This window comes from Thalia democratica, chromosome 4 (assembly GCF_965202585.1).
Source record: "Thalia democratica chromosome 4, ktThaDemo2.hap1.1, whole genome shotgun sequence".
In the NCBI taxonomy this organism is placed as follows: Eukaryota; Metazoa; Chordata; class Thaliacea; order Salpida; family Salpidae; genus Thalia; species Thalia democratica.
Window position 1 is genome coordinate 22881900 of NC_139168.1, and position 13944 is coordinate 22895843.

At 27.3% G+C, this 13944-nt stretch overlaps 1 protein-coding gene across 3 annotated transcripts; it reads right to left on the reverse strand.

The window, feature by feature from the left end:
- LOC145834258 (tRNA wybutosine-synthesizing protein 4-like) lies at positions 1–11631 on the reverse strand. 3 transcript variants are annotated; one of them, XM_082941639.1, is made up of 10 exons: positions 11589–11631; positions 9835–10018; positions 8089–8314; positions 4641–4773; positions 4281–4402; positions 3845–4022; positions 3454–3601; positions 2568–2665; positions 1692–2278; positions 1–578 (listed from the first exon to the last, which is right to left on the reverse strand). In XM_082941639.1, exons 1-10 carry the CDS (start codon positions 11613–11615, stop codon positions 230–232), a joined length of 2052 nt encoding a protein of 683 aa, XP_082797765.1. In that variant the 5' UTR covers positions 11616–11631; the 3' UTR covers positions 1–229. The 3 variants fall into 3 exon arrangements, with proteins under 3 accessions (XP_082797765.1, XP_082797764.1, XP_082797766.1); XM_082941638.1 differs by having other exon boundaries at positions 2568–2668; XM_082941640.1 differs by lacking the exon at positions 11589–11631 and having other exon boundaries at positions 2568–2668; positions 9835–10059.
- Positions 11632–13944: the final 2313 nt, after the last annotated feature.

Sequence of the window (13944 nt, forward strand, 5' to 3'; positions counted from 1 at the left end):
TTTAAATTTTAAATATAAACCTTTTTTTAAATTTATAATTTTATAAAATCTGCTTCAAGTCCAACTCTCTTAAAAATATTTCAAATAATAGTATTAAGGTTAATTCAAAGTTGAAGTCTAAGTTGTTTCAACTAATAATTTATAATTTCAAATAATTCACAAAGGCTGCTTCAAGAATTCTCTAAAATAAAAATCTCAAATCAAAGTATTTCCTTAAGTTTCAAGTAATTCACAAAAACCTTCTCATGTCAACTCTCACCACCAGGGGCGATGTTGTGAAGGAAGTCCCGAAGGAGAAACAGTTCGATCCGCCCCCCACCACCACGACCTCCGAAAAATTACCCTCCGTTGCCGTGGCGACGTGGCCGGTGTGACCCAGAAAGTGGCGGGGGATCCCCGGCTGGTGCAACGCGACCCGCCTCAGCAGCGTCCACGTTTCCATGGAGATGATCGCCAGGTCGGAGGCGGGATTGGTTGCCAGGACAACCCCGCCAATAACAAGCAGCAGTTTTTGTTTGGGGGATTTTTTCAGGTGGGACGAGTGGGAGTACCTGGCCTCCATTCCCGCGATCAGGTGCCTGAAATAAATAGTTTGAAAACAAATATAATTAAAAAAATTGCTCTGAAACTTTTGAATAACAAGTTAAATAAAAGTAAAATTTCCTGTTTTTTTCTAAAAAGAGTGTATAATAAAAAAATCTAAATTATAAAAAAAAAATTGTAAATTATACATAATGTTTGAAACCTGACTGACCTTTAAAAATGTTAGACACTTTAAATATTTTGATGAGAAAAAGAAAAGAATTTAAAAAAATAATTAACTTTAAAGCTGAGACAGGCAGATTTAGTGGTTAAGTATTTTAAGTTTACAATTATAAGGTTGTCAATTTTTTTTTGCAAATTTTCTCCAAGTATTTTAAATTTTCTCCAGATTTCTAAAAATACAAATTATTTTTTGTTAGAAGTTAAGTTTAAGGTAAAAAACTGTGTTGAATAGTATAAAAACATTGAAAAGATATCTTGAATATTATCTAATAGTGTTTTTTAATTAAAACAAATTTACATGATGGAAAAGAATTTATCTATATGGTAGATTTTTTGTGTCAAATCAAAATTTTTCTATTTAAAATGTAAAAACTGTTTAGAATTCCAGGTTTTTTAGCCTAAATTGTCAAATTTTTTTCAGGTTTCTAAGTTTTTGGCAACTCTGGTAGTAGTATAAAACTGCGTTGATTTAGTTTAAAACTACCGTGTTTGTATCTATATCAATTTTATAAAACAAAATGACTTTTAAAATATCTCAGTTTTATTAAAAATTATTTAGTTTTTATTTACTAGATACTTTCTACTATCGAGAGTGGGTCTAAATTTCATGAAAATTCTCAAAATTATTTTTTCGGTAATCGTGCAAAAAGCTACAATCGTGTAGTCAAATATAAATCTATTCTAAATCAGTGTGTAAAGATTTCTGAATAACTTATAATTCGTCAAGACAACTTAAGTACATCAAAGGAATAAACCTTAAACAACCCAAAATTGAATAATTGCCACAAAAAAAAGTTGACCTTTATTCTTTTCTCATTTTTAACTGAACCATAAAGTCTTAAAATAGCCGAAAATGAGTAAAAACAAAATTATTTCTATACTTTTTTATTTATATATATAATAAATTAAATATATAAAAAACTGACCTTTTGCAACTTTTCTCCTCAGTGTCGACTTCCCACACGGCGAACTCGTTCTCAATTGTGACGTCACAACAAACTCCCCCGCTCACCACCAGCTTCCCACCGTCGACGCACGACGAGTGCGAGTGGATTCTGGGAAACCCCCCGAGCTGCGACTCTTCTCGCCACCTTCTTTCCTCCAGACCCAAGCTGAATACGGGAGATTCCCCGGAAAAATTCCCCTCGCACTTCCCGCCGACCACCCACATCCGGTTGCTTATGACGTCGCTGGTGTGGCGGTGCCTGCCGCGGGGCCTCGACCCCTCCGTCTCCATGACGCCCCACTCTCCTCCCTCGAAAGTGATGACGTCATCTGAACAGCTTCCGGGGCTGCTCCTTCCGCCCCAAACCACCAACTTCTCATCGCCCCGTGACGTCACAATTGAAACGATCGACGAATTCATGACGTGTTTCGATGGTGATGGTGTGACGTCACAATGGAAATTTTTCGCGTTCAACGCGGTGAGCTGCTGTATTCTTTTGTGAGGGGATTTTTTCTTTGGGTTGTTCGGTTGCGAAGGGGGGATTCCGAAACCGCCGTAGACGTAAATCTGGAGATTTAAATTTATTTTTTGTTTTTCTATTGGTAAAAAAAATGTATTAATTTTTGTGATAAAGGTGAAAAAATCGTTTATGTTGTTGAAGTGAACACAAATATGATATAAATAATAAAAGAACCTAGCTTCTAAGTTGCGTTATTGAGTAAAGTAGCATTTGTTTTTCTAAATTAAAAAACTTAAGTTGCACAAAAAGAACCCTGGAAAAAATTATCAGCATGAAACTAAATAACTTTGTTTTAAGTTATTTCTTTCTAATAAACTTTTACAACTTTTTACAAACTTTATCTGGATCAATGGAAGACGCGACGCTGCAATGCCCGTACATTTGCATTTTTCCATCAAATTTTTCCAACAATTTAATTTCAATTCCCACCTCATCTTCTGTGTTTTAACAAATTTCATCAAGTAACAAATAATGAACTAATTAGGGATTAATTTAATTTGATTAAGCTAATTTAAAAACTTAAATCCATATACCTTTTAGAACAATTCATGTATTTTCACAAAAGTTTAAAATCTTACAATAGATGTACAAACAAATAATTAATTACATTAAAAAATTTATAAAAGTAAAATACTCAGATTTTTGATTAAAAGTTGAGGGCTATAATAATTAAAACATGTTCATTTTGTCTGCATTATCTAGCAACTTAGTTTGCTTTTTGCTACTATATCTTCACGTTTTCAAAACAAGTAAAACACCATTTTAAACAATAAAATTTTTTATTTAAAACTGCCACAAAAAAATTATAAAGAGCTTATTATTAGCGGTGGTTGTTGCTAAAGTTTTTACTTTAATTTGCTGTTAAACAGCCTTAGTCGCTTCATCTTAACCTACAATGCACAATTTAAAAAATGTCTGTTTTGTTCACAATTTTTTTCAGGTTTTTTCCACTGAAACCGGGTAGTGAATGAAACAGTTAATTTGCACATTCATTATTATATTTTAAAAAAATAATAAAGAAAAATGTTTTCTAGATTTTATTATAACCATGTCATTTAATTTAATTAAAATTATATAATCTCAATTCTATTAGTTTACATATAAAACTCGTTTAATTTTGCAAACTTTTCTTTTTTTATGCTTAAATCGTCATAAGTTAATGTTTTCCAGGTTTTATAACAACCCTGTCATTTAACTCAATGTTGATAAATTAAAATCGAACCTTCCGGCTTGCTGCATGTTTCATCATGAAAGCGACTCTCGACTATTTCGTCACAAATACTGGTGATGACGTCACAATGCGTGTTCGTTGATAACACGAGGGAGTAGTGTTGGAGGGTGCGGTGCCACCCCTCATACTCGTCGAATTTCTGTGACGTCATAATCGTTTGTAAAAAGTATAAAGTAAAATTAAAAACTTAAAAATGCAATAAAAATATTTGTTAAAGATATTTATTTCCTTTAGGTTGTTTAGCTGATCAATAAAATAAATAGTCAATTAGTCTTTCAAATATCTAAATTCAATAAATAACAACTTCTTTAAATTTTTTAAATTACTCCGAACAAACTTATAACTGTTATTTATTTAAACAAGTTTATTGCACTGCAAGTACCTCTCTATTTTCAACTGAAATTTTTTCTTTGTTCGCGTAGTTTTTGTTGTAAAATTCCAGCAGGTCGCAGCCCACAGTGTGTTTGTGCCCGCACTTTTCAACAAACCTTCTTATCTGTGATTGGACGGTGGGATACGAATAAACCGTTTCTATTGGACAAGCAAGCTTCTCAAAGTGCCTGTTGAAATTGTTATTTTCTGCTTTTCATTGAAAGCTTTTGTATTTACAATTCATTAAAATTTTAACTTTTTAACCACTAAAAAGCCGCTTAAAATAATAACCTAAAAATATTCATCATGAAATTTTTTTTTTCTAATAATATACTAAAAAAAAATCTTTGTTAACTATAACTAATAAAATAACTGCATACATACACAAAATTTAATTTTATCCCAAAAACAAAAAGTTTAACAAAAGCAACTTTTTTTAAACTAACTCCATCATGACAAGTCCGAATTCATCATAAGGTCTTATCTGTTCTAATTGACAAACCATCATGTTTGTGAATGTTGAAGTCAACCATCGGAACAAGTTATCCGAATACACTGGCTTCATGTACTGTTGATTAAATTGTTAAAACTTTAATGTAATGTATTGAAACTAAAATGTATAGAAACTAGTAGCTTTAGAACATTTATAAAAAGAAAAAGGTTCTCAATTTAAAAACAAATACTTACAAAGTTAAAATGTTTTTCAAAGACTTTTTTCAATAAATCCTAGTTAAAAACCAACACATATATTAACTACATAGTATTTTAAAGCTAGATATAAATTAACAAACAAACAAAAAACCAACAACGACTGAAACTTCAGAAATGAACAGAGTCGGTTTATCGAGGCGTATTCCGCACGAAGTGAGCATTCGTTGAAAACCGTCACCGACATTTCGCAGGTCCAAACCAATTGCAGTGTATTTACCATCATCTTCCCTGGGTTTAGAACAATTTAGTTTAAAAATTCAAGTTCAAATTCACCAAGTTTGCACAATTACACATTTACACATCTTCCCTGCATTGAAATTAATTTAATCAAAAGAGTTGATCGAGTACAATTTCACTAAGTTTGCATGTTATACTAAGTATTAGATAAACTAACATTAAATAAATAACATTGCATTCCCTGGATTAAGGTTAATTTAGTTATAAAAAAAGGTCGAAAATTGGTTGAAATTCACTTAACTTGCACAAGTATGCAGAATGTTATAATTATTTTTAAAATTTGGTTTAAACTTAAAAGTGATTAATTACTTTAAGCGCAAAGGAGAGTAACATATACATTATAGCCATGGAGGAGGTAAATAACTTCTTTCATAACTTGATTTTATCTCAGAGAACTTCAACTATGTTACAAGTTGCTTTTTACAGATTTGATAAATCAAAACAGCTCTTTGCGTTTAGCCTATTGTAACAGATAAACATATCTCAATTTTTCAAATAAAATATTAAAAAAGAAACGAAAAAAAAAAACAGTTTTATTTTCTTTATTTCAGACACAAAATTTTTATATTTCTAAAAACCTGTTGCGGCAATGCAAACATTGCAAGGAAAATTTCCTGAAAATTTGAGGTGTTAATCTTAAAAAACGTAGGAGGGGATATATTTTTAATGATTTCTATTTATTTACTATTTCAGTTTTCTCCTCCAATAAGGAACCTACTGTACTCTCCGATTTTACACCTATCTCTCAAAAGTATTTTGAATTTTTAAAATTAGCGAAAAGCAACTAGTAACTTGGTTTAACTCTACAATATAAGAATAAATTGCGTAAAAAGTGATTTACCTACCTTATATGTACAAATTAGTAATTTTTGAATGAACTATAATAAAATAAATGTTGAGGCCATCGGTACATCAAGTTTTTTAGAAAACATACATTATTTGTAACTTTAGAGCGAACAAAAAAATGATATTGTTTATTTTCTATGACGTTTTTATAAGTATTTAGGAAATAGTCAGTATACTGAAACCTTTCTGATAATACCTATGGACTATTTTTTTCATTGTCAATACATAAGTGTAAAGAGTTTTCATCCAAATTTTGATGGAACATTTAACTTTTACAAAAATTATCATCTTCCTTATTTTAAAAAGGCTGTAGAAGGTTAACCTCTTTTTCTTTGAAGTCTACTTGTTTTGTTAAGTTTTTCTCAGCTGACATATGTTTTATACTACAATAAAAAAAAGAAATTAAGTAAGGGATTAAAGTTGGTGGATCAACTATTTCCATATATTATTAATAATAATTTCGAAAACTGACTTTGGAAAGGTAAAAATTGTTTATTTCACTAGAGGTATGTCTTTTTTACTGCTTATTAAGGGACCGTTTTAAAACTTAATCAATCTTATATTTATTACAGTATGACAACAAATTTATGTTTCAAAAATCTGTTTCTCCAAAATGTTTGAAAATAATATTCCTGAAACCTGAACTCAATTGCTTAAAAATTAAATGAGGTATTTAGTAAAAGTTTTTTTTTAGTTATAAGGAATTATCCGTTACAAAAAAATCCTTGTTTCTACCTTAGTGTCGAACTTTTTATGGAACAGATTTTGTTCCAGTTTGTTTTCAGTAGAAGTATCTATCACATTTACTTTGGTTGTCTTTTAATTGAAGTTAATGCTAATTTTTTTTTTATTAGATACCCAATGTATTTAAAATGTAAACCAAAATCATCAGAACATATATATATTAAGTTCCAACATTTGAAAACTGTTACAGGAATATTTCCAGAAACCTCAAAGTTTCTTACTGAAAAAAATATACTAGAACTTGATATCAAAATTTTTAGTTAGTAGTATACCAACATTGAAAAGATTCTGCAAAGCCTAATTTTAATGTGGTTTTTAATAAAAAAAAATTTCATGATGACAAAAATTTTTATCTTTATGATAGATATTTCTGCCAAATCAAAATTTTACTACTTAACATGTAAAAATTGTTTAAAATTCCAGTTTTTTTAGTGACTTTTGTTAAAAAATTTAAGGATTTTTAAATAATTTTTGTTCAAAATTTTAGGTTTTATTTAAAATTACCTCAAAATTTTCAGCCTCAATTGTCAATTTCCAGGATTTTCAATGATTCCAGGTTTTTTGGCAAAGCCTGTATTTATGAAATAAAAGCCTTGACTACAACTATTGCATTAAATAGACTTAACATGAGATTTTAGTAAATAAACTAGTAAAACAACAACAATAGCCAATACTTAAAGTACAACAGGGACACTGATAATTGCAATTAATCTCAAAAGTAAATTAATAAAAAATAAAACTAAAAGAGATTATGATATTTTATAAAAACAATAGCTTAAACATAATAAAATTATATGGGATTGCCAAAATAATTTTTTTAAAGTTTGAAAAAACCATGCAAAGTTTACTTAGATTGTAGTTTTATTTTTCAAAGTATATATTAGTTAAACGGTAAAATCTGTCTCAAAACTACATTTTTATACTTAGTTCGAGGTTTGTACCTTATCAATGTCCTTATTGTGTTTAAAAAAATGAGGAAAAACTAAAAATATTTTATGCTTTAAGACCATAGGGGGTGAGCCATGTTTTTTACGAGTTGATCTTATTTTGTAGAACTTTTTTTAAGCTTTAAGATGCTTTTTACGATTTAAAAAATTCAAATTATTTTTTGAGATATGACCAGTAAAAGTCGGGCCGCATAATAGGTTTCCTATGGGAAGGGAAAACTAAAACAGCAAAAAAAGACTACTTTGTTTAAATTCTATCTCATCCTACACTTTTCAAGCAATCTTCTTCAATCTTTAACAGTCTAATATTTATACAATAACAAAAAAACAATACTTGTAAATTATAAAATTTTAAGAATTTTTCTTTTTCAATGACTTTTTTTTAATTTTTGTCATAATTTTTTGTTTTCATTTATTAAAATTCATAAGTAATGTTTTTTCCTTTTAATATAAGGAACATTTCCTAAAAACTTGAAGAAGATTGCTTGAAAAATGAAGGTAGAGATAGATTTATAGTAATTTTTAAAATTTCCCTGAAAATTGACCCCGAAAAATGTGTGATCCATACATTTGTATTTAAAACTTTTTACAAAAAGTTAAATGTCTCAAAAATTAAATGATATTTTTGAATTTTATAAAAACTGACTTATAGTTTGTAATTAAAGCTTTCACATAAAAGCCAAAGTTAATTTTTGTAAAACAAAGTGTTTTACCCCCCCCCCTCTATGGCCTTAATTTTTATCTTTTATCTATCATTTAATAAACTAACACAAGTGGCTCTTCCATTGGAGCGTCTAATTTTGAAAGGTCATAACCCAAATCACGTGGTCCAAAAAGACCTGGTTTCCTTGACAACAACATCTTCCTCCTTATAAGATGAGGGTAGTCAATCTCAACGTATTTCAAATTCACATTGGGGTATTTTTCCCGCAAATGAAAGTATGATGTGTCAAACCCCGCGCCGAGCGAAATTATTTGCTTGCCTTCAAGTTTGCCTGTAGTATTTGTAGATACATTTTATAAATAGTTTCTTATTTTCTGTAATTTCATTGCTTGTATTTTTTGTATAAAATTAGAACAGCTCATTATTTATTTGTTTTGTTTACTTTTACTTGTTTATATAACGCTCAGTGTTAATAACTTTTATCTATAAGTGTAAGTTTATATTAAATCTAAGTGATATTAAGATCAATGTCACTATAGGCTAAGGTTTTTGTACAAAAAATAAAACTTTAATAAAAAAAATTTTGAAAAATTAAAATGTTATGTTTGCTTATACAAATGTTTAAATAAAATTGAAATATGAATAAAACAGTGAGAAATGTTTAATTTTGTAAAAAGTTTCATTTACAAACGTAGAGATTGCATTTTTTAATGTCAAATTGCTCTTAAATTTTTTAATTAATTACAATTTTTTTTGTTTTTTTATTGATTCTTGAGCTAGAAACTTAAAATTTAGCTTTTGCTTTATTACTAGTTTGAAAATGACCACAAAACAATTTATTAAACAAAAAACAAGAATAAATAATTTTTTTTTTTCCAAAAATTAGGGAATAAAACCCCCGAATAAAAATAAAAATATTTTGAATTAAGTAACAAAAACTTGTAATGGTAAACTTTAAAAATATATAAAAATAAATGAAATTTTATTGAAATAAACTTTAAAAGTTTCAATAAAATGGTATTTTAGTATTTATTTTCACCTTTTTAGCTTTAAAATTCTACACAAAAGCTGTTTAAGTTTCCAAATTTTACTATTTATGTTTAAAACTACATTAAATTTTGTTAAGGTGTAAAATTATTTGGTAAATAAAATAAAATACGAAAAACAATGCCAACTTAAAAAAACCCTTTTATGGACTTAAATAGAAAATATATTTCAATTTTGAAACATTTTGAGTTTTAATTTTATTGTTATGGCTGTAAAGGCTTCAAAATGTAAGTCTCTAGAAAATGAATATTGGCTTAAATAAAAATGATAGTGTTTACTTTACAAAATGTTAAAACTAAAAAATTGTTTAACTTTATTCATTTAAAATTTAAATTTATTTTTGAAATTTTAAAATCCATAACCAAGTTGTTGTAATATTTTATTGAACAGTTGCATGTATTTTATTTACTTAACAAAAATTTATATGTTCTCATATTTACTATACGCTAACATTTTTGTGTTTCCAAATTCATTTTAATACAAAACACTGTTATTCAACATCATCAAAGTAAAAAAAAAACTTTCCATGCAAGAGGAACAGTTTGCTTGAATTTATGGGAAATTTGAAAACAAATGTTAAAAAAAATACAGCTAATGAAGCTTAAACATTAAAAGAATACAAATAACAATGTTATACTATCAAGTAAAATACAATTATCTAAATGAACCAACTTTCAACCCAGGAGTGAAGGACCAAAAAATTAAAATAATTAAATTACCTACTAAAAATTGCATGCTATATATAAAATGCTTAATATGTTTTTATTTCAATTTAATTTTTCATAAACACAACATGAAACCAACTCTCAACCCAGGAGTGCAGGACACGCCTGATTGCCTTCACCCTCACGTGGTAGCACCTGTTGATGAGCGAGGACCGTTTCGACCAGTGCTTGTCGGCGAAGTTCCTGATGTGCGGGTCTCCGATGTACCCCGCGTTCACCATGCTGCACTTGCTCAGAATGCTGCAGTCGTTGGTGCCCTGCACCTGTTCGTTGTTTGCTGTGTTTACTGTGAAAGTGTAGGAGGTTTCTGTTGGCAAGTTGGCAAAAACAACTACTAATGCGCTAATCTAGTTGAGAGAAACATTATTATTCAGGATTATTATTTATTTGTTTTTGAAATTCAAGCAGCTCCAGATGGTCTTAAAGCTTCATCTGTACTGATAAATTTTTGATGATCAACTTTAAACTTGGAGATCGAAAAAGCTAAATATTTTTAAGGGTAAATTATACTTATATAAAAAAAAACATTAAAAAATTATAAAAATACTAAATGCAGTTATGAACTTCATCAAGGTTGTTTGAAAACTCTTTCTTGGGTTTTTAGATATCTTCCAGGTTTTTGAAATATTTTTTTTTCAAGTTTAAGATAAATAACTGTCTTAAATAGTATAAAAATAATGAAAAGATACTGTAAGTAAGTAATGTTTCTTTAATGAGTTTCATGATAAATTAATTTCCAATGATAAGAGTAAATAATACTTATGATAGATTTTAGTATCTAATCAAAATTTTATCCTTTTACATGTTAAAGTTCTTTAAAATAGTGATTTTGTTTTAATTTCTTATGTCAAATTGTAATATACACATATATTGTTTTTTTTTAATAATAATTTAAGATCAATTTATTTAAGTCAGTAAAAGGGATATTTTTGAAAACTTGAAGTCTATAGGTTAAAAACTAAAGCAAAATTAAATCTGATGAATTTTAAAATTTATAAGAATATAAAATCAAATAACAACTAATATCAATTATAAAGATAGTTTTTTTTTATTTATTTATTTTAAAAAATACCAAGACATTAGTCTCACTCTTCTCTCTAATAACTCTCTCACAACTAATGAATTTTTAATGGTCAAGCAAGTAACTAATAAAAGCATTTTAGTTCTACCTTTGACTTTATAAATTAATTTTAATTTAAAATAAACTCTACACTGTTGAAGAATAGAACACTCTTAGTTACTTTGACAAACACAAACAACACTAAATCTTAACACTAAAAACCAAAAAACTTAGTAAAATAATAAAGCTTGAAGCACTCTCTCAGTTGAACAATTGATCCCAACTGGTTGGCACATGAACGAAAAATCCAAAACAATGATCTACAAGCTTTTGTAGTGAAAAAATGCATCAACAATCCAAACATGGAATTAATAAACAATAAAATAATCATTAATGAAAAAATATCAAAATGATGATATTTGCTCACTTTTGTATTACTTTTTTTGTTTAAAAAAAAGTAAGTGATAAAGTGATGTTTATTTTAATTATGTGTACTTTTTCAAAAAATTAGACAAAGTTTTAGGCTAAATGATATTTAAGAGAATAAATAATAATTTAAAAGGAATATGTATTTGTATATTATAAAGTTTGCAAATATGACTTTTGTATAATGTCTGTCATTGAAAAGAGGAGAGTATGTTTTTTAACTAACAAGTATATATAAACCTAAACATTTTTTTGAGTGTTAACAGTTATTATGGGTGTGCTTCTTTTTAATTTATAGCAATTTTTTTTGCTAATAAAGCAATTTTGGCTTTAATTAAATAACTTACAAGTTCATCTTTTCCAGTAGATGCCATTTCACCAGAGCTAAAGAATTTGTTTTTCAAAAGTGTAACACATATTATGGGTAATTCATAATAATTTTTTTATAAAATACCCTAGGCAGGAAAAGTAATGAAATTTTGCTCATTTTTACTTTTATGTTTAGTAAGAATGTTTTATTAAAATTTTAAGCTGAAGTATTCATGATAAACCCTTTACGCAAAATAATTTAATACTTTTAAACATTAAAAATATGTAAATAAAATTTATAATATAATATCTTTTAAAAGTTTTTTTAAATTTATGAAAAGTTATAAAGAAATTAAATTGCGTGCTGTAGTTTTAAAGCCGCTTTTAATTGGATAGTATTTTATTTTTTTAATTTGAAATTTTAAGTAATAAAGTTGTTTTAATTTTATTTTTATAAATTTGGGTAAGATGGATTAAGGATAAGGGTATAATTATTCTTAATATTATCAAATTACCTCATTTGCACAAATTTGCATAATCTAATGAATGAAAGCTTTTCCAAAAACCTAAAACTGCTGCCGACCCCAACCTAAATCGTTTACCGACTCGATGTTATGTAATCGATAACCGAATAGTTCTTCGTGCACTAGATCCTTGAACCAAATATTTTAAGGGTGTCTTTTGTAGTTAAATAAACCATAAAGAAACAGTTTTTAATAAGGTATATAACAAAGTTCACTTTTATTTTAAACAAGTGCTTTAGTTTTTTCTAATAAATGTTTTACTTATTTATAAATATAGTTTTGATTTGTACTGCTAGTTTGAGATTAAAATTATGTCTTTTATACTTTACAGTAAGGACCTTACTTTTTCGCAATGAATAATTAATACCTAAGAATTTAAACAAAATTAATTAGTTTTAATTGTCAAGCAATAAAAATTCTAGTTATATAGTTGTTATGCCAAAACAATATCAGCTTACTTAAAAGGTAGAGTATAATTATTTTATAGCAGTAGTCTTAAAACTTGCATATATTAAAATTAAATTAATAGAATAGATACTTATATCTTTTTCTAAATAACATACTTATCTTTTTTTATTAACTCTAAGCTGTAAACAAACTTAACAAGTAATACTTATATTAATTTTAAATCATTATGGTTAAAACAACTAGTAATATTTCATTGATTTTTATGAAAACTCAATAAATGACATTAAGTAATTTAAATATTGAAATTATAAAGATCTGTTTATGTGACTAGATAAAAAAAACAAAAAATAAATTAATTAACTAAAAAACAAGACTTACGACTATAATTTTAAACAAACAAAAAATACTAACAAAGGTAGTTTCAAAAGATTATGATAGATTAAAATCATAGTTCGTTACTAAAAATGCTATTAGATTTATTAAAACTGTCGATTTATTGAAACCGAATACTCAAACTGATTATGTACAATATAAAATTGAGCTATAGTTTCTTGAACTTAATAGTCATACATTTAAATGTTTTAGTCAACTCGTTAAAACCTACTACATCTGTTTGAATTTAAAATTTACGGCTAGTCAGGCTAGTTACTAAAATCCGAATCTTTCAAAGCGGGAAAACATTTCTGCTAATATATAACTTGGTTAGAAAATAGTGAAAATACTATTTATGTTCGCCAACTGTAAAAAAAATCTTTTTTTGTTTGAACTAGCCGCAACTTAACAGACTTTTGCGCAAAAAAAAAAGAAAATTGACGTTGATTTCAGCTAGTACTTTTACCAATGGACAGAACAACAAGTTTAATGCAAGGAAAAACAACAATAACGCTCGTTGGAGGTCAAGGTGAGCAGGTAAGATATTATTTTAACTTTGGTGAAGAAAAGAGGCAAGTTATTTATCAATCTTATAATTTCCGAAAGCGCCATGTTTAACTGCAAAGAAGATATTCGGAAAGAGAGGTTTAGTACTTCAAATTCATTTTGAACACTTAATAATTTTCGATAGCAAGTTCTGTTGATTTGTTCAATGTATATGGGTTTGAAATTGGCTATTAATAGCTATGGTCGTTTACACTTTATAACATTTACTCTCTAAACTTGTCCATGCATTTTACAAATAAAATAATTTAAAACAAAAATTATGATTTAGAAAAAGACGATTTTTTGTTGTTACAAACCGTTCAATGTTAGTATGAAAAACTTAACTATTTATTATAACAGGTTTTTAGTAATTTTAACAAACGTTACTTTATTCTATTGTAGAAAAAAACACGTATGAATATTAAGTTTTATATATTTTTTTGAGTTTTGTTTATATAACAGTTAAAACGACAGTTTGATAAATTTAAAATACCTTAATTTTGCTGCTTTTCAGTTTGATTAAGCGTAGCTTATATATTCAAAT